The sequence below is a fragment of the Chironomus tepperi genome, unplaced genomic scaffold (genome assembly GCF_022539635.2).
Source record: "Chironomus tepperi strain 1889 unplaced genomic scaffold, CSIRO-AGI_Ctep_v1 contig_177, whole genome shotgun sequence".
Taxonomy (NCBI): domain Eukaryota; kingdom Metazoa; phylum Arthropoda; class Insecta; order Diptera; family Chironomidae; genus Chironomus; species Chironomus tepperi.
The window spans coordinates 1583621-1605984 of record NW_027226299.1 but is presented as its reverse complement, the minus strand read 5'-3'; the positions used below and the strand labels follow the sequence as shown (position 1 = coordinate 1605984).

The window sequence follows — 22364 nt, the reverse complement described above, 5'->3', positions numbered from 1 at the left end:
GTGCAAAAATTCTCGGAAGAACCAAAAAAAATTTATGCTGCATGAATCATGCTTCTGAAAGTTGCAAAATGATGAAATGTAAAAAATACGAATCAAAAAATGAGAGAGAAGAAAACGCACATGAAAAAATCTCAGTAACGCTTGATTTCAAGGAACAGCAGCGACAACTGACGGATTCTTGCCAAACTAAAATTGAGTTTCATTTTCTGTCATGTTTCTCTGTCTCTTTCTTTATTTTGTTCAGTAATATTTCTGTTTCTGTGAGAGTAAGACGTCTTTTATGTCCGCGCGTTATACCGGCTTGAATTTTATTCTATTTAGCCGACTTGGATTATTCTAAGAATATTTGTAGATAATTAAAATCATCTACAGTCATCGATAAAATAGAAAAACGCGAAAGAACGGCAAGAAATCGTAGGAATATAAGGAAAAATACTGAAATAAATTGCTCAACAAAGCCTACTTTGGAATATCAAAAAAATAAAAAATATAAAAAAAAGTCTATGTGAATAAAAACATTCAAGCGTCTCAAAAAAATAAAGAAAACAGGTAAAAAAATAAAGTCAGCAATTTTTGTAATCGGACAAATTCACAATAGAAGTTCCTTTGTGCAATATATATTTATTTTTTGTGGAAAGTTTAAATTGTGATCCAAAAAAAGAGAAAAAAAGATTTTTGAAGCCACGCATTGAGAAAAACATTTACGCAGAAAAAAAATGTCTACGAGGCTTCTCGGGTCCAAACAATGAAAATTCCTTTGTGTGAGTTAGTTTTTATGCTTCGGTCGCATCGAGCATGCAAAAAAATTTTATGAAAATTTAAAAATAAAATGCCTATAAGTGATTGATTATTTTAGGCTGGAAACTATAATATTTCATAAAAAAAATTATCGTCACATCCGGTTCAATTAAAATTGAAGCAACTAAAAGACCATTTTTGGTAGTGCGAGAGAGATAATGAATGCGGTGATGACGACGCCGAAAAAAATATTGTATATTTTTTTTTCCTCTCAATGTGACTCAATGTGAAGTGAAACAAAGAATTGAAACATGTTGATCTAAACAGACATATACGACGCTATGCTTGCAGCGTCCCTTCATTTTCACACAATCTGTGAATATTTTAATGTGTTACATAAAAAGTTTTAATACTTTAAGATCGTCTATAAATAGACGTTTGTTTTGCAAAAGCGTTCTTTTGATTACGTTACACAGTATATTTAAGTAATAACGTGACGTCATACAATTTCCGTAGCAAAAACTCATTACCCAGATTCGATTTTTTTTTCATTTGTTGTTTTTGTATTCGGAAGGCCGTGAAATTTTTTAGCGCATTTTTGCATAACGAATGCATTCAGTTTGGTCTTAGGCTTTATGCTTAGTTGAAATAGATTAAATAGCTGACTAGACAAATGACTAAATATACCTAGAAAATAATAATTCAGACATAAAGCACATCATTTTCTCTGAAAACATTAACAGCCTATAAAAATCGTCTCAGTCAATTTCATGTCATTTTTGCTACTACTAGTTGATTAGCATCATATTACACGTCGATGTTTAAATAAGTGATTAGCTCCTCACGTGCATTATTCGACAAGTGGATATGATATCCAATATCATTACTGATAATATGTATGAAATAGTTACTAGACACAAAAAAAAAATTAAGTGCGCCTACGACTATTGTTTCCATAGAAACCAAATTAATAACTTTTCATTATATTACTGTAGCAACTAACATCATTAGAGGAGTAACTTACAAGTTAAGAAGATTGCAATTTGTGCTTTTGATCATAGATTTTCAATTAGTAATTCACTCATCATTAGCGATGCATGACATGAGTTATTTTAAGAATTTCACAAAATGACTCTCTCGCACGCCTCAATTGAGTCGGGTAAGAGTGATAAAAAATATACATCACGTAATATTGGGTTTTTATGAATATTCTTACGAAAAATTTTTTAATAAACAAGTGCAGGAATTTTTTTATTATATAGTTGTGAAAATAAAAGAAAATGTAAAGGTCACCTTCTAAGTGCTTGATATAAAATGAAATAAGCGCACGTGTATTATTTCATATAGTCGGAAAAATCTGACAAAATAAAAACTACGTTGCAATTAATATCACGAGTCATTAAATGTGGTGATTAACGGATAAAAAATATTTAAAATAAATCATCGCATCCTTTGATCGATTCTGCAAATAAACAAACAATAATATTAATACTACTAAGAGAATCAAATCTTATCAGCCTTAAAATGTGAATTTTGATAAAAAGAAGAACAGAACAAAAGAAAATATATATTGCGCAATAAAACCGGCTTTGTGAATTCGTAAATTGGATACTGCAAAAATGAATAATTTTATTTATATCAACTCATCAATTGTATCTTATTTCTATTTTCAGAAATTTATACCTGTTGGATTACAGTGTCTTTTATAGTGTATAAAAATAAAGAAAAATTAAAGTGTTTCAATATGAAATCAAGCTAAACAAAAGAGAAAATAAATAAAAATATAATAAAAGAGAAAGAAGAAAAGAAATAAATTCTTATAAATGTGAGTGTTTCTGAAGATTTTTTTTATAGAATATCAAATAAAGGAGATAAGAATAATAATAAAAAAAGTGATTATCTGTGACAAAATATAAAAATATATATATGTGAAGAAAAAAATTATTCAAGGCAATTATTTAAAAAAATCTGTGAGCTGAGAAATAATAAAGAATAAAAAAAAAATTAAGTGATAATGATGAACTCTTCGTCAACAAATACGGCGTTTCAAAACCCGCAACAAATAATTCGTATAACTTACCCGCGTACGGTAATTGATCATCGAAAACCCGATGAACAATCGTTAGAACAGCGACTGAGTAGCTTTCTAGTCTGTCCGCCACAGACATCGTCGTCAGGTACGTCATCTGCAACGGTGCCTCAAATCGTGAACATTCTAAATCCGGTTGCCTCAACTGTGGCCACGACAAATACAAATAATGTAAATGGCATGCTTCCAAATGCTAAAAAATGTACATTTCATCGGCAATGCCTGCACATACAACAAACGGGACAACAACAGCAACAACAATTAGTGCAAAATGTCACCCAAACACAACAACAGACGCATCAAAATTTTATGCCATTACAAACGCCATCTCAACAGTTGCTGCAAACACAATTGATGCAACAACAACAACAACAAGCTAGATTAAGCAGTAATCAAACACCTGCTAGTACCAATAATTCAATTACTAATCGTAATAGTACACAAGCAAATCGAGATGCCATTTCAACAAACACTCAACCACCTCAACTAAATGCAGCTCTTCTTCAAGATCGATATTTATTACTTGATATGGTTGATGGAAGTTCGTTCTATAAATGTATTGATATCCAAACACAAAAGCTTCTCGTATGCAAGGTAATTATTTATTCATCATAAATTTTTTTATCCGGCTCGACGTTTTGATTTTTATCAACACGATGTTTTGCTTCTTCGCCTCTTAAAACTGTAGTTTAGCCTCATACCCGAGTAGCATAATACAGTAAACCATAATTATGGTTCGAAATGAACCGTCACGTGCTCTTAAGGCATCTTCGCGTTTTACCGTTACGACGACGTTGTGGTGCCCTAACGAACACATTGTGCTGTTCGGGATATAAGGCATTGATTTTGTTTATACAAGAAAATGTAGAATGATCGCAAAAATGACGGAGAATCCAGATTTAGCTATTCGAAGAATCATATTTCAAGGACAATTTAAATAGAACGCAATATCTTCATTTCCAAAAAAACTTGAGAGACTTAATAGCTTATAAAGATACGAAAAAAGACGCATGCACGCGAAACATTTTCTGTCTTAACGTAAATACAGTTTTTTTATCGTTCTTAAATCTTATCGCAAAAAATTGTGCAAATTTTTTTGACACCAATGTTATTTCTTTACTTTGTGCTTTAAGCAAACCGCTCTCATAAATGACGTAAAGGCATTTCTAGATTATCTTTATATTTTTTTACTGTTTACTTTATAAATAGACCTGATACGTCTCTCTCTCGTATGAGCATACAAACATTCCTTGTTATTTCTTTTTCCTAACATTCGCAAATCTAGAAAGAAAGTTCACTGCACTGAATTTAGTGCGAATTCTTTTTTCAGCTAAGCTTTATTTTTCTTTTCTTTATTTTTCCTTTACTATTAATCTCAATACACAATATTTTCGTGATATCATTTTACACTTTATTGCTTTTAAGAGGAATATTTATACTAAAAAAATGAGGAGCGTTTAAGGATTGTCATGCGAGTGAGCGCAAGCAAATGGGCTTGGTTCTTAACAATTTTAATCGCGTAATTTTAGTTATTGTATTATATTTTTTGAATTCTTGTCGTCACTAACTGGGCACAATCAGTAAAATCAAAAGGTTTGGCCTCTTTGTGTGATAGGCTTGAATGTTTGTTTATCTCATTCATTCATAGCTTAATAATAGCAATAGAAGAGAATAAAGCGTCGCCCATGAATTGTGTTGTGTGGAAAGTTCATGGAATGTGCTACTGAATATGTGTAAACACCGATTTAAGCTAGTTAGTTAGATATGTATGTGGAGAGAAAAAACATGTTCATCCGGAATACAGCCAGTAACTTCTTCTTTTTTTCATTTTTTTCATGTACATACGATAAGAACTTTACGCGATATTCAGTAATTCCAAGATTTTTATGTTCTTTTTTTCCTCCTCTTTTTAATTTAAATATTTATTTTTCTTATGTCCACAACACGTATGGGTAGGAAGATAAGTTTAACTTCTTATTTTGTGACGCGTTTGGAAGCTTTGAATCTATTTTGTTGTAAATTAACCTTCCAAGAAATTTTTCGAGATTTCACAGAATAATAACCTCAAATCCTTGAGGTATATAATTATAGATTTCAAAATCACCTTCACCTATTCAAGTGAAACTATGTATCTGTTTATGGCTATATTTTTCTGAAGAATCTCATCAATGTCAAGATTGTTGAAATTTATGGGATTAATTTTTCAGTTTTCATTCAAGAAAATTGCGTTCATTGTAATGTTTATGACGATCATACGAGAATTGTATAATGAGATTCTTAACACAAATATTCATATTTGTTTAACGAAGAAAATTGCGAGAAGACACATACTGAACAAGAACGAGAGAAAATAAGCAATGATGAGAAAAGTTCAAGGTTAAAAAATATTGATTTTCTTTATTCGTTCTCTCCTTCATATAAACAGCAAGTACAAGCACATGCTATATCATGTAAAAAAGTTTGTCAGCAAATGCTATTATTCCACATGATATTTTGATTCGGTAAATTACTTTCGTGTCATATTTTAGTCGTTTAAATAAAAATTAATAATACACACAATATTTCCACACACTACACACATTATAAGTTGTATTATGAACAAAGGAACATTAAATTTTATGATTCCAACAGCATTCTCACCATCATTAATTTGTGCGAAAAACTGCAGACATGACAAACTTATTTATAAAATAGTCTTATAAATATCCACTGATCAACCTACTTTCTAGAAAGCAACACTTTATCATCCACCATTGCTAGTTTTTTTTTGTATATTTTTGAGTCTCTTTGCTTCATTTGTTACTCTGTTGCTCACTCTATAATATTATACAGCATCGGACGATTCATTATTGAAATAGACTTTTATGAGAAGCTGAAAAGCACGTGGTTATTCATGATCTCACTTTGTCTTTGACGTATTTATAAATTTTGAAGGACATTGCGATAAGACACTTTTCTATAAACAACTTTTGCTATTTTATAGATGTAGCAATCACTGATATTTCTATTGATTTCGTGACATGGAGATAAAAAAAATTGCGAAAAACTTTTCGAGGTGAGAAATTCGGAGCCATTTTTAAAAATTTTGAAAAGTTCTTTTAAGGTTAGAATTTTCAAGAATATTCTTTTTGATCACGATCAAATCATTCAAATCAGTTCTAGACAAGTTTACATAACTATTGAAAAAAATGCGCCTGAACTGTCTGCCCTCGAGCAATCATCCTACTCGACTTTGTTTTTTTGGCTGAGTGAAAATAAAAACAACTCAGACACTACGAGACATTTCTTTGTTCGAAGTGAATAAAGCGGCTAGTCAGTACTATTGGTCATATATTTTGTCCAAAAATAAAAAAAAAAAAGAATTTTCAAATGCGCCAAGCAGAAAAATTGTTTCAAATATGATTCATGCGCTCACGTTTACGAAAAAAAAATTATAAATATCTCATGATATTTTTAAGGGGTATTTTACGGAGCAATAAAAAAGCATTCCGAACAAATCTCACACTTTGCTACTGTATGTTTGTAAAGCGTGCAAAACTTCCACATGAAAAATTTGTTTGGCTACTGTACAACTTTGTAGTAAATATTAAAAAATAATAACGAAAGAATACAGAATGATTGCTTATGACTTGCTCCATTTAAAAATCTTTATTAATGACGTGACTAATCGTAGTAGTAACTAATGACATTCAGAAAAATCTAAAATAAACAATTCTCTGTCTGACGCCGTCTGAATTGCAAAAAAAAAAAATCATGAATGAATCGAAATTATTCATCTAATTACTAGATGTATAATTTTAATATATGTATATCTGTCAAATGTAAAGTGCTGTGAAGGCTGTATAAAGCAACTGGAAATCGGTGAATTCCACACGCTAAAAAATATGAAAATTGTAATGTGGTGTTTATTTGATTAAGCGGCTATTCATTGTGTGTATCTCAAACAGCACACAAATTCATATCGATTACCTAACTAGGAAATACATTTTTTTTTGTACACGGAACCAACGAAATCTTAAATTAGATACTAACACGGTTGAGGCATTTTTTTTTCATTGTTCCGAGAAACGGGAAGAAGCAAAATAATGATTTAGACTTGACTTAAGGTTATGCAATTGGATGTTTTTCATCTTCATCTTAATAATGATTTCCTTCTTTATTTTACAGATTGCAACCAATCCATGTTCAAACCTCCTAACTGCACATTTCCGACTAGATGGACATCCAAATGTAAATTTTCTCGAGAAAGTCATTCAAAATTCAACACAGTCTTATCTCTTTTTTGAACCATCACAGGTAAGAATCTCCCAGAGTGCATATTTGCAAAAAAAGTCATTAACCCGTCTTAAGGTGTTTCTGTTTGTCTATTTAGTCCTATAAGAAACAATTGTAATGATTCAATTAGTTACTCAGTCGGTAGCTCATATGTCTGGCACCTGTCGTAATCGAGAATTTCGTCGAGTCATGTAAATTCTCTTATACAGCATTTAATTGTTTGTAATAAACATTTAAGTGGTTTTATGGCTAATTACTTCTTTTTGCCTGCTATTTAAGTATATTCAAATCCTATCACGAGGGGTTGTCTAGAATGGAATATAGAATGATTAAATTAAATCAGAATTAAATGCTAGTTCGGCACGCTAAAAGTTGTATAAAAAGTCACGAGTGCTAAAATTAAAAAAGAATTAAGATAAGGAACAAATAAAATGTCAATTTCGAGATGATAAAGCTTGTTAGGTCATTTGACATTACATACGTGGAATTACGGAGTTTCATAGTAAAATGATAACGATAGATTGAAGGTGGTTGTGCTGCTTTCAAGGTTAATTTTTGTTGCGTATATGAAATTTGTGTAGAACTATGACAAAAAGTCATTTAAGAACCTTAATTCTGCCTAACTAAACCACCTGAATGTCACTTCAACATATGGCTGTGCTGAGTAATTAATCTGATACTGCATTCATTGCAAATAAACTTTAATCGTGCTGAAACAGCACTGATAGACAGTTGCCACTTAATTTCTATGCATTTCGAATGACTAGCCGAGCTTAGAAACTTGAAAATCTATTCATATTTATAACTTTATCCTCATATGAATGAGTGAGTCATTAACAAACGTAGCCTGTTTGCCAGTCTCTCACCTTGTCTAACTCGTGACAGAAGAAAATGCATTTCATATAAAAGATGACCTTATTAATGCCTGTTACATGCTCAATTGAATAATCATTCAATTTGTCTCTTCTTTTCCAATTCCTTAATAGGGTGATCTCCATTCACATGTACGAGTACGAAAACGTCTACGTGAAAATGAAGCTCGACGATTATTCCGTCAAATGTGTGAAGTAGTTAAGACATGCCATGAACAAGGAATAGTACTGCGTGATCTCAAACTTAGAAAATTCGTTTTTGCAGATGCTGAACGGTAAGTTGTATAATCATATTGATTTATATATTTCCCTGTTAACCACTTGAAACTAAATACCTTGCCATATGTTTATCGCACGTAAATTGTCATAGATACGTTAAGTACGAAAGAGAGAGAGTGAGAGAGAAGAAGTATATAAAAAAAAAATATTAGCGCATACACACGAAAACTGCCGCAAACCGCAAATAGTCAGAATTTTTTTTTTTATTTTTATTTCTCCTTCATCAGCTCTTGAAAAATTTAAATTCCATTTATCATTCACGTAGAGCTGATAAATGATAAAAGATTCGTACTTGAAATAATAATTTTTTGGTGATATGGAGCCATTAACAATTTAATTAAATGTACACACAATTGTGACACGTTGTGAAATAAACTTGCCAAATCTCTGTCGTCATTAGAGCTACGAAATAGTTTTTTTTTGCCTTTGAATTTTTTTTTCTCAATTTATTATTGTTTCGACATTGAAAATACAAAACATACAACTCGAAACAGACACACCAAAACAAAGAGAAGAAAAAAAAATAAAGTTATGAATAAAAAATGTATTCACCAACACATCGTTATGGCATATTTTTCAAACTCAGAGGCGCATATATATAAAGTGTGAAGCTGAGCGCGAGCTTGAGAGAGAGAAGCTTGCTATATAGCATAAAATAATAAAGTAGAAATCTGATGTTGGCTCATACACAAGTAACGTTGTGAAATGAAAAATTCTTTCATCGTGTTTCAATGCTTATAAGATATTTCTCTTACATATATTGCAATAGAATCATTGCTTAATAGTTACAGTTAGTTATAAAGAACTTGAAGGAATGTGACGAAACGTAAACATTGCTATTATTTTATTATTTATTTTGTCATTTTTATTGCATGATTGAGACAAAAATTATTGATATTTAAGAGAGTAGTCACTCCTGTAGTCATGCACATTCTGTGATACAAAGACTCATTCAAATGAATTATTTAAGGGTGAAAACATAAGGTACATGTGCCTCATATCTTGTACAATCATTGTCAAATATTTATATAAGTAAAATTGCTTTTTGAATAAGGAATAATGCACTTTGTCGAGAGTCGTTGATATAACATATTCCTTATGAATCATTTATCAAGCAGCTTTGATGATATCATTGAACCTGTTCACGATATTAGATGTTATACTGAGTGGGATTAAGTGGATTTTAGAGGAGACGTTTCAATAAGATATGAGTATCAAGTTCTTTGTTAAATGCTACCAGGATCTGTGCTTACGACAATTCTATATTAACTTACGTTAAATATTTAAGTAGATTTCTAAATTGAGTTGAAAAAAGTGGATGAACGTGATCAATTTTCGGGAATTTAAGTCTCGTGCCTCTTTGTAAAAATTCATGAATCATGGCAAACAAAAGAATTCCGAATTAATCCATCCTTAAATTCAATTAACAAGAAATATTTATTTGGACAACAATAAACAACTACATTACTCATTCCTGCCAAAAAAACAACAAAAGCTAGTCACGTCATCAAAAATAAAATAATTCCAAGATATTCTACGTCGTACATATGTAAGGTTCTTAGAATTTTCGTCATCTTATCATGAAAATGACGACTGTGGCTATCTCGTGACAACATTTTATACCAATTAACTGGATGTAACATGTTAAAATATCTTATGGAAGCATACATATCCACATAAAAATAAAGAAATTGAGTTTCATTTGAGGTCATTCAACCAAATATGTATGCTTATATAAAAATTTCTTCTTTCTTTTTATTTTATTCGCTTTCTTTCTCCTCTTTACATGCTACATTCATGTATAATACTTGTTTTCTAAAAAAACGCACTTGGCTTATTCATACATTATGAAGTAACCGTGAGGTTGAGAAGAAACAAAAATTAAGATTTAGAAAGATAGAGAGAGAGAGATGAGGAAAATAAATGCCATGGGGAATTTGTTAATTTTAGCAATCCCAAACAGGCAAATCGCGAAACGACGCCAACATTTTGGCAACCATCAAATTTTAATGATTTATTTAAGCAATCATCTCTATTCTCTTTGTTTATCGCTTTGTGCTGTTTTTACAGTAGGAAATTGTGTACAATATACAGCAATTTCGCGTTTTTTGCTGAATTTTTTTAACTACAGTAGTAAAACAAAATTGAGGGAACAAGAAGCATGAATGAGTAAATGAAAAAAATCATTTTTATGAAATATTTGCTAGTCGTGTAGGTGTGGCTTTTGTAAAGAAAAATTCTGTAATTTCTCAAAAAAAAAAAGTTATTTTTAAAAGATTTTTGTTTCTTTCATCTCAATATATTCATACATGCTGGCAGTTATGCTTATGTTTGTAGAGCAATATTAATGTTTAACTAATTTCTACATCATAAATTCCGCTGTGTGAAATAGTTTCGCAAAGTGCTACCAAGTTTATTTCTTAGTCGCTCATTTATTTTCGTTTATTTTGTTGCTACTTCCACACACGAGCTGTGAGCATTATCGAAATGTATAAAACAAAATTTTGCAACATCTTTGTTAATGGCAATAAGACCTTCGGTGGTTTTATTAAACAATAACATGTTATACATAATATCTGCCTTATCTTATCATCATTTTTTATTATTTATATGAAACTGGTTTCGAGGTTTTTTTGAACAAAAATATATATTGAGTGTGTGAAATCGATGAAAAAAAAATCATTTCAACTGTATATTGTCGAAAATGCATGGCAAAATTATTTTTGGGCATGATGGAGTAATTTGATGAAATCTTCGAAGTATTGAGGATAAATTACCCAATTTTTTGTTCAATATAGGCCTGCTTAACTCTTTCTTAAGATCTAAATAAGGTTTTTTGCAAGCATATGCTGTAATATTTGCAGATTTATTTAAAACATTATAAAACTGCCACGTGGTCTTCATAAAATATATTAAATAAACAAGAATCTCAAATATTTGTGGGCTCGCCTTAGTCGCATTAATTGTTGCCACTTTTTTGAGTAATTCTCAATCTTTAATGACTCTCTATGATCATTCATGCTTGAATATTATACGAAAAACTTTTCGAAGTGAGAAAATATTTTTTTCAAAATTTTACAATTTCAAAAATTCGTTAAATTCTAAATAATTTATTTTCATGCTCAAACGCTACTGACAACTCGCAGTTGTCAATATATTGCTTTGTTTAAATTTTTTTTTGATTATGTTAACACATTCGCTCGTATTTTTTTTTTTTATTTTCTTATTGCCAATTCTCTTCTCACATTGCTGCGTAGTTTCTCGGTCACATTGAAAAGTTATCGTTTCGCAAAAATATAATGTATTATATATTAATTTTTTCGTAATCAAAAATCATGAAAGGCAAATGTTTACATTTCATATAAGCCACACCATATTGGTTTTGATCTCGTGAAAATTTTTTGTAGTTTAGATTACATTCTTAATTTGTAATGTGAGAGTGAGACGGAAAGCGAGAAAATGTGAAATAATCAAATTTGTTTATCTGCGTAACCTTTTTTTTTCATCATCAGCTTATGTATTTTTATTATATATTTTTCACATATTATGCATGTGGTAGTATTCGAATATTTATGCAAGTAAATATTTATAATTCTTTTGAAGGAGACGTTCTAGGTTGTTCATTCATCAATGTCAAATTGTGTGTGACGACATAGTGTAATTTAATAATAATAATAATAAAGCGGGCAAATTCGTGAAGTTAATGAAAATGTTTTTTTTTCTTCTTCTTCTCTCTCTCACTTAATATTGTGAATTATTCCAACCAGATTGAGTCAGATTCCAAAACCACATTCTGCAAAATAATTTTTTTTTATCGCGGCCACGGCCATTCTATTGTTGCTCAAAAATTGCATAAATTGCCTTTTGTGAATATTCATTTTTTTCGTATTTCTTTCTTTATCTAATGGATTTTTTTAACAACGAGCATTTAATTAAAAGCTTTTAATAATAATGTCGAGGGCTCTCTTGCTACTTTGCTTGTTTTTTGTCCTACATTAGAAATAAATAAATATAATTGTGCAAATTTATTATCAGTCGTTAGTAAAACTAGTTTAAATACCTCTTTTGTTTTCTTGTTATGCAGATAGATACACATAATGCTATGAGCAAGCTATTAACTAGATTGATTGATTTAAGTAATGAAAATAATCTCCTATTCATGGAAGGAGGGAATTAAGAATTTTTGTTCTTGATCTCGAGACATTAAGTAGAATTGTAAATTCTCGTTTGAATTGAAATTTTGCAATTTAGTTTCGTACGATAACCTACATAGAGTCCATAAAACAGTGCTTGTACGATATTTCGAAAAAAAAAAATTACAATCGTAATGAAAAATTTATTCAACTCTCTAGTGTGGCAATTTTTACAATACAAACACCTCGATGAGTAATCATGAATATTCACAATAGTCGTGATGTGATCACCATTCACTAATGCATGATGTAGATTGAGAGTTTATGACACTTATTGATGACATGAAGTTCTAAAGTTCTCGATTTGTATCCATGGCAACAATTTATGAGCTAAGAAGCCATTGAGTATTCATAGCAAAATCGTGATATACTCAAGACTTGCTTTATTGCACAAATAGCCTTCTTGAAAGCTCGACAAATTATTGAATTATGGCATTGTTGATGTTAATTTTTACAAAATTCCTGAAATATTGACGAGCTATGAGTTCAAAAATCTACTAGATTCACACTCATAAAAGTGACATTTCACTATAAAATTCCTCACATAACATTAATGTCTCCTACTTGGCAACGATAGAGTCGATAATTTACAGACAAATGTGATGCATTCATAATCTCCTATTCCCTCAATATACATCTTTTTTTATGGGTACATCGACGTATAGCTTTTTCATAATATCTATTTCATGTCTTTCCTTTCTCGCCATCTCGCGTTATAATCATTAGACATGAAGTCGAGTGAAAGTTTTTCTTCTTTCTTTTCTTTCTTCTCTTTCTCTATTCACCTCTTCTGTCTATTTTGATAGCTTCAAGTTATTTTCACGAAATATTATATACATAATGAAACTAAATCGCTTCATATTATTATTTGAGAAATTTTTTCGAGTTAATTTAATTCGTGTTTGGTATAAGGCTTTTGCTATAGCCAAAGTAAAAGCACCGAAAGGTTCATTGACACAATCGTCGCTTGTCGACGTAGCTTACATATTCAAAATAAACTATCATTGCACAATATGCTTAATATTTATTTTTTCTTTGAAATTACATCATAAAAAGTATATTTTTTTTATTTTACTTAAACGTTTTTGCATTTATATGACTCATTATCACTAATTTAAATGAAAAGGAAAGAAATATATGATTTAGAAATATTCATATGGCACAATAGTCGTCAGTCGTCAATCGTTTCTTCAGGTCTTTGGCTTCCATGAATTTTTAGCGGCTAATTTAGATTGTAAGGTGCTTCACTTTGGGGATTAGAGAACGAATTTCAAATAACAAACGTATACTCAATCATCATCTTAATTTTGACCCATGCTTTGCTAATTAGAATAGTTATTTAGCAATTTATCATCCAGATGATGTCCAGATGCCATCATAAATCCTCCAAAAATGCGCCAATACCTTCTTATTCCTTGAAAAAAGCATATGCTCAATTCATTTCATACCACAACGTGACATCAATCATTGCTGTATTGGCAACAGCTTTAATATACTTACTTTCGAATCCACTGACTAAATTTTCGTTTTCGCTTTGTGGCGTAAACGTGAGCAATACTGAAAATTCAAAATAAATTTACTTTTACATCAAAAGTTTCTTTTCTTTCTTTTTTTTGTTTGGGTGATGAAAGGAAACTCATTTGAAAAACAAATTCAAAGTTGATGAATAAAACGAAGCAATCGTAAAATTTTATAAAGAAGACAGGCAAAATAGTTTAATTTTTTATTTATAAATGTGTAAGAAGATGAAGACACTTTGCATATTTGAAAGTAAATGCCCTCAATAAGAGGTGAATAGTAAATTAATTGGCAATAACAGATTACGCGCATATTTCCGTTTATAAGTAAACTGCCAAAGTCACACTTGTGAGAGGAAAGACTTCGATGATTTAAAGATTAATTTCGCAAAAACTGCAATTTATCAATTCTGACGTCCATCAATTATAATTCTTTGTCAATTGTAATGTAAATTTTTGGCATTTTAATTGTATGCAAAATAGATGAAAGGGCAAACGAAGCCATTCTCGTTCTTTGTTCACGTTTGCTTAAATTTTACTTTTAAATTCAAATTTACTATCAAAATATTCTCAAAATTGAAACTGAAATTCACATACATAATTTTTTTGCGACATAGCGAATTATTTAATCATCAATTGAGTTTGTTGTCTGTAATGAATAAATCATCGAAATAGAAATGAAAAGAATTTGAAAGACTTCCAAAATAATAAAGATCCAAAAACCACACAAATTGCTCATATGAGCATTATGATGAATACATGAAAAGAAAACTTTTTGGCTGACTAATTAAGCACAATAAGATAGCCAAAAATGGAATAATAATGGAAGTGACTATAATTAAGATTAATATTTTCTTCTTTTCTGTATTGTGTACGTGCATCCTAAAATGGCACTACATAAAAATTGCTTAATTCGTCCTTGGAATAGACAAAAGTAATTTGCTAAAGGCTGTCTAGGTGTCGGTCTAGCTCTGTTCAAAATTGAACATTAATTTGTGGCAAATTAAATTTATTAACAGCAACTCTTTGCATGCTGATTCAGTTTTTCGAGGTTAGAACTGTTATGGCAAGGAATTAAAGACAATAGTGGAGATTTATGTCATGTCCAATACTTAATTTTATTTAATTTATTTTCCAGAACACATATTAAATTAGAGTCATTAGAGGATGCAATAGTGCTTGATAATCCAACAGAAGATTTACTGCATGACAAGAGAGGCTGTCCAGCATATGTATCTCCAGAGATTTTAAGAGCAAATACTACATACTCAGGCAAAGCTGCTGACATGTGGTCGCTTGGTGTGATTCTATATACAATGCTCGTGGGAAGGTGAGTTACTTCTTCTTTTTATTAAACTTCTTTTTACTTCTTCTTCAATAAAATCGAATTGAGTCGATGATGAACTCATGAGAAAGTTGGCAATGCACGTCTAACACAAAAATTACTTTCACAAAAGAACCGAATGCAATTGAATGGAAGTAAAAATAAAAGAAAAGTTTTGTGTCTAATTTCTCCTAAATTTACGACATCAACTTCCGTACCTTAATATTTCAAAGGCTTCTTATCGCAAAGGCAGGTCAGTTTTTGTCTATTACGGAATAGTTGTGTCTCTTCATGGGTGCCGGAAGTGTTCTTAACCTTGAAGTACTCAATATTAAGGAACAACAAAAAATAATTTACAGTTATTTTGCACAACTAACGGCAAATCCCACGAGTAATTGAGGCAGCAACAAATTGGTATAGGAAGGCGTCACCAACAGTAACAAAAAATCCTTTCAAATTGAGGCACAAAAAATTAATTCATAAAACACCAGTTCAGTCTGTATTTGATCACCTTGGCCTGTAATTCAAGCCATAGCGCATTATGTCTTGGGAAGAACAAATATTGAATGATTGGAATGCCTTCACTCTTTCTCCATTATGTCTGATTGTTGAATTTTATGTATCGTAACATTTTGATTTACATAAAAAACTTCATTTCACTTCCTTTCCATTCTTACCTTTACATTTACCACAAAGAGAGATTCGTGCAATGTGGGTGAAGAAATCAAATGCAGATGGATCAAAAGGATATGTACAAAAACAGGATTAATTTTCATGTCTTTCTTATTCTCTTTTAAATAATTCAAAGGAGAACTTTTTATATTTTTTAACGAATATTTACCATCTGTTTAGTATTTTTATTCTCATTTCTTTTGATTCTTTCCAATTTCAAAGACTCATTTTCAATTCTCAATCTACGTATATTTTGTGTATAAAATAATATAGTAGAATAATAATAAGCATAAGGAGATGACGAAAAAGAAGATTCAACTAAAATGCTCTCTTGTGAAGCCTAAAGGCGATCATTGAATGAAGAACAGAACATAAAAATAATGCAAAAAATACGAAATTCATGCCAACATGTGGCAGGTGCTAAAAGTTTTTGAAACCAAAAAAACACAAAAACGTCCGTTGAGACAAGATAAATTTATCTAAAAAATTCAATTCCAAACGACACGAAAATTTCAAACCGCCTTTTTCTGCTTGATTATTAAATTTTCCATAAAAGGATGAAGACAGCAAAAAAGTCAGAAATTGATTTGCTTTGTTCATTCAGTTCATTCACGCATATTTTTGCTGCCATTCATTGAATAAAAAAATAATAACAAGTCTGTCGCTTAGGAACTGTGTGAATTAATAATAATAATCATAATAACAATTTTTTTAGAATGAGGCCACTTGCCTTATTAAAAATCATGAAAAATAATACTGAATAATAATTTTTTCAGTCAGCCTACACAATGAGAAGGAAATTAAGGGATTAATTATTTATATAGAGTGTGCGTAATTGCCAATGATTTAAGTGGTTGAAAAAGATTTTATAGCCGTATCATACTTTCTTGTCTATTAGTCAGTCTGTTTTTGAAAGGGAGATGCGTCACGATGCATTTATGAGCACTGTAAATGAGAATTCCGTTGAATTACAGTAATAAATGTTCTACTTGTAAACATTTAAATCTATTTGCAGTTCATGCAATGTTTATAAAGTGATTTGAGCAGTTTTTGCGAATCTCTTAATGAGCTTTGTCGTAGTTCTTCCCCTTTAAAAACTTGTAAGCAGTTTAGTAATGAGATGGGTTGACTAATTGCTTCAAAAGTAGTTGTGAACTGTTTTTGCCAACTTTTTTAATGCTTCTGATTGAAAAAGAAACTTAAATTGTACAAGCTGATTAAAATAAGAGCAAAAAACAATTCGAGATGAGAAAAATTGCAGGGGCTGAAACTACGTCCAAAAATATTTCAAAATTTCAAAATTCGTTGAACTTTTTAATTAAGTATAAATAAAATACATCCACTCAGTTCATTGAAATACAATTCTAGAGAAAAAAATCCTGATTCACAGTTTATTCATCTCTAATTAGTAAAATAATCTAGTTTTATCCTGATAAAGCATTCACATTTCACCTACAATAACTACTCATTTCCATATAAAAAACAATGCAATAATTATTAATGATATTTGTTTTGTTACATCAGCAAATATTATTTATTTTCTTACTCCCAGCCTGACGCCAAATTAGTAAAAAAACTGCCTTTGTTCCTCGTTATCAATCAAGTAGAAATAATTTGTAATTCCTTTTTTGTTGCTTTGTGTTATCTCACTGCATTGCCCTTATCACAAGCGGAATTTATTACATTATTATAAAATAATTAAGCGCCCTTTTTGATGAAGTATGATGGAATATTGATACGAGCTAGGTTGTAATCAGATGATGATGTCGATTACTTCTCATATTTCATTCATTACGACTCAACTAATTTTTTTATTGAAGAAAAAAGGAAATAACTCTTTATGTGTGTGGATTGAATAATTAATTAATGAATAATTTTTATTTATTCTTATTCTTTTTTTAATTCCATTTCCAGATATCCGTTCAATGATTCAGAACATGCGTCACTATTTGCGAAAATATCAAGAGGTGTATATGTTGTGCCCGAATGTCTATCGTCAAAGGCACGCTGCATAATTCGTGCCTTATTACGTCGCGATCCCGAGGAGAGAATAACAAGTGAAGACATTCTTTATCATCCATGGCTTAAGCAGGATGATGAATACCGTGAAGTGATAAGTTCTAAGACTAGTTCGACAAATGACGATCAATGTGTTCCTGAATGGCACGGCGATAACGATTGTGATGATAGTGAAATGAATGGTGGTGGTAGTGAATACGATTTAAATTGAAGAATTTAAGATGCACACAAATACATACAAAAACAATTTAAAATATGGATGGATACACCGATAGGCCAATAGATTTGGACTCTAGCGATTTAAAAACAAAATTATGTGATTATTAGGAGACCACTAATTAGAATTTTTATGTGAATTTGAAATCAATTTTTTTTTTCGTTGAACGGTTCTTGCGGGAATTTTGAGATCTGATTAGAAAATTTTGAGATCTCGCAAGAATTTAGCCTTCAAAAGCCTTCTTTATGTTCTGTGAAATCAGGAACTTCTTATCTTTTTGTTGACTACTGATGTAACTCCTTATCATGAACTTACTTATCGTGAAAAAAATACTTTTTGATAAAAACTGACCAAATAACTTGTGGCTTTTCGTAGTGATTTCAACTTCCTCATCTAGCAATGAAAAAAATTGATTTCTCATGAAAAAAATTAATCGATGCACTTGTTGTAAATTAGCAAGTTTTTTTTATTTGTTTTTTACATCAGCTAATTTAATTTATTTTGCATTAAAAAACATTTTTTTTTGTTATATATTTTTGTAACTTTTTGCTCTTCCCTTTCTCAAAACACTATAAAATATATTATTTTTCATCTTGACTATATTTTAATTGAAATAATTTCTTACAAAATGCACAGATGAAAAGTTTTTGCTGTGCAAAAAAATTTCTTTTAAAGAAGAAAATGCTACAAACGAAGTACAATTTTAATTCTTAAAGTTTCTATTTCTATTTTCTCTCTTATCTTTAAGGCTTAATTATAGAATGTCTATTTAGCTATCCGTAACCAAATTGGAAATTTTTCTACTTTTATTGGCTTTAATTTTCACTTCTTTATTCTACTTTTTTTTGGAAAAATTTTCATTTGGAATCAACACTTAAGTGGTGGGCAACCTTAGTGGTTAGCCTCAACTGAAACCGTTTAGGCAACACATAGGTTGCCCACCACTGCCCAAAAGCATATAATTCAGAACAATTCTTGACAGCATTATATAAAAAAATTTGTAATCCCACATTCATTTCCATTATTTCTCAACTAACTGTGCAATTACAATTATATGGAAGATTTTGTTTCTTCTCAACTTTAGTTCAACAATATAACAAACAGAATGAAAAGTATTCAATTTTTAATAAAATGTTGCAAAAAGGAAAAAACTGTAAAAAAATTTGCTCTAACGTGAAAGATTACTTATGAAAGAAAATAATTAATTATGAATTGTAGTCTGCAACACAATATAGTTCCTTATGCTACACATGTACACTATAAAGAAATATGACTTTTTCTTATTGCATGAGAAAATGAATGAATTTGTTGAGTGGAGAAATTTTTTAATGCTTCAATTTCCGGAGTGGAACCGAGATATGATGGGAAATTTTTGAGGTTATGAGTTGGCTGACTTGTAAAAGTTTAATAATTGGATTTTCACATGATGTAGGTTTGACATATATGATACTGCCGAGGATATTAATCTAAGAGTAGAGCATGCACATTTTGTATTGTAATACTGTGTATGCTTCATTCTTCTGACAGGATGTATGTGTAGGTCATCATTATCTACTCTATAAAGCAAAAGTCATCAATATCAATCATGTTACTCTATCCAATCTCAAAAACTTTCTACATTACTCGGTACCAACTTCTTTGTCTATCCATAATCACAATTAAAAACTGTTTCCTTTCAATTTTCTCTCTTCCTCTGTTTCCACATATTCTACACTTCTTTTTTTAAATAGAGCATAGACTGAATTGACTAATAAAAAGAAAATCTAATTAATAATAATTATTGTATAAATGATACATTTAATTAAAGAATGAAATTGATGATTTCATTCTTTTAACTATTTTTAATCGATTGAAAATTACGATCGATTATTCTTAATTTCTTCCCATGTTTTCTTACCTGATCTGTATTCAGTGTTTCATGAATGAGATCGTTTCATATTGAAAGAAAAAAGAGTTTTTATTATGAAGAAGAAAAAAAAATTTAATTATAGAAGCAGATAAATTGAAACAAATGTTTTATGAATTCTTTTGTAACTTAATGTGATCGTCAATTTATTTTGCGTATTCTTTTCGATTTCCTTTATTGTTCTTCCTAACACACACACACTCACATGAAATGCGATTTCTTCTTCGAGTAAAAATGATGTTTAAAAAATTTATAAAATGCAAAAAAACTTTAATAATGATAAGTTAACTGGAAATCAAAGGGGGTGTAAGGTTTCTAATGGCTGCGATTTATTTGTATAAATTTATCTTTAAAGGAATGTGCCTGGATTTAATGATTTTCTTAATAAATTGTATCGATAGAAACAGAGGACATATGAGCTGCTCTTAGGATGTTATTTAATGACATTGCCTCAAGCATGAATAAGACATAACTCACAATTAATTTATTTACAAACTGATGCATTGAATTATATTAATTTGAACATTTAAAAACAAGAAAATATAGGTTAAAAAATGTAATAAAAATAAATTCATACTGAAGTGGATTTACAATATGCAGCTTGTAACAGATCTACAATGTTGTAGTTCTATGACTCTTAAATTATAGTTTCGATTTCCCTTTAAGTTGACGCATCAAATTTGACCTGCATTTTATTTAAATATGAGATGAATTGAGAGTGACTTACTTTTATAAAGAAATATCTTCAATTCAGGATCTCTAGATGCAAGTTTTAAATTTCTAATGGTCAACTTATTAAATTTATTGCCCCTAAATGTATGATTACCCTTATAAAATCACTTGATTCACAACCTGGGGTGATTAATAAGTCTAACGAATTTTTTGTGTGAATTTTTCACCCTTATTGATATGAAATTTTGATATAATTATGAAAGGTTCTCATTAGGGCTACCTCAAAATTAATCATAAGGGTATTATATATCAAAATTTCTAAAGATCTTATCTGTCCGATATTATCGATACAATTACAATTGCAATGACCAGGAATCATAAAATCCACAGCACTATCCACATCCTCCTTGAGAAAATTTAATAAAAAATCATTCTATTGTGTCATTTCAATAAACTATATTTATATACATAAATTTATATTTAATAGTTTTATAAAACTTGTAGGAAATACTAAAAAATTTAAAGTAGTAACTACAAAAAAATGAAAAACACAAGAAAAAGTACATCAATTAAATGTTTAATTTATATATAAATTTAATGAATTAATATTAGAAATTTAATAAGAAAATGTGGATAATGAATATTATTATATTTTTAAAAAAAGAAAATTGATTTAAAAAAAATTGTAAAAAGTTGGTAACAGACACAAAAAACTAATTCGTAAATGGAACTTTTTTTTTATTTTTTAAGGCTAAAAACAACAAAAAAATTTCTGTTATTAATAATGTTATTTGAAGGAGATAAAGAAATAATAATAATATTAATAATAATGATAATAATTTAGAAAAAAAGAAAAAAAAAGAAACACACACATTTTTTGTCAATAAAAAAAAAAACAAACTATGAAATGAAAAAAATATTTAAAAAAAACTTCTTTGTTTGTTCTTCTTTTTTGCGTGTCTATTTTCAGCAAGTTTTTGTTTTCTTGAGCTGCATTTATTTTTTTAGATCGGGGTTGTTTGAAGTAGGTAATTGCTTTGTCTAGTGATCTTTACAATCTACGTTGTTAGTTTGCTTCAATCATCAAATTGGATTCCAGATTTTAAGTTTTTCTTTGCTGAATTTTATGTCTTTAATCGATGCTACAGCTGCTTGCCATTCTGTTAATTCAATTTACAAAAGAATAATCCCAAGAAATGCTCTTGAATTTGAGATAAATCCAAATTACTTTTTGAGATGGAAAAAATTTCAAAACACGTGTTTTTGGCAATTCAGTAAAATATTCAAATTTCAAAAAACCGTTGAAATTTTGATAATTTGTCTCTAAATTGATATTGACTCAAAAACTTCTTAATTTCCTTCCAACCACAGAATCAACTTTATTCATCACCATTAAATAACCTGTAGCAGTTAATTCACATCACTCACGTTCCTTTACACCGTATTTCATACTTGTCCAAATCCTTAAAACGATAAAAGTCATCCCCTATTAAATCATAAACCTGCACTTTTGCATTACAATGTGAGTTTAAATCAGTTGAAGGATCAAAACAGAAAAGGGTTCAATGAACCTTTTCCTTTTATGTGCTGC

General features: G+C 29.8%; 1 protein-coding gene across 1 annotated transcript; it reads left to right on the top strand.

Moving 5' to 3' along the window:
* The first annotated feature begins 260 nt into the window (after positions 1-260).
* On the top strand, positions 261-21651 carry trbl (tribbles pseudokinase 2). The gene is made up of 6 exons (XM_070638785.1): positions 261-549; positions 2412-3421; positions 6995-7123; positions 8089-8249; positions 15102-15293; positions 17874-21651. Exons 2-6 carry the CDS (start codon positions 2753-2755, stop codon positions 18187-18189), a joined length of 1467 nt encoding a protein of 488 aa, XP_070494886.1. The 5' UTR covers positions 261-549; positions 2412-2752; the 3' UTR covers positions 18190-21651.
* The last annotated feature ends 713 nt before the right edge of the window (positions 21652-22364 follow it).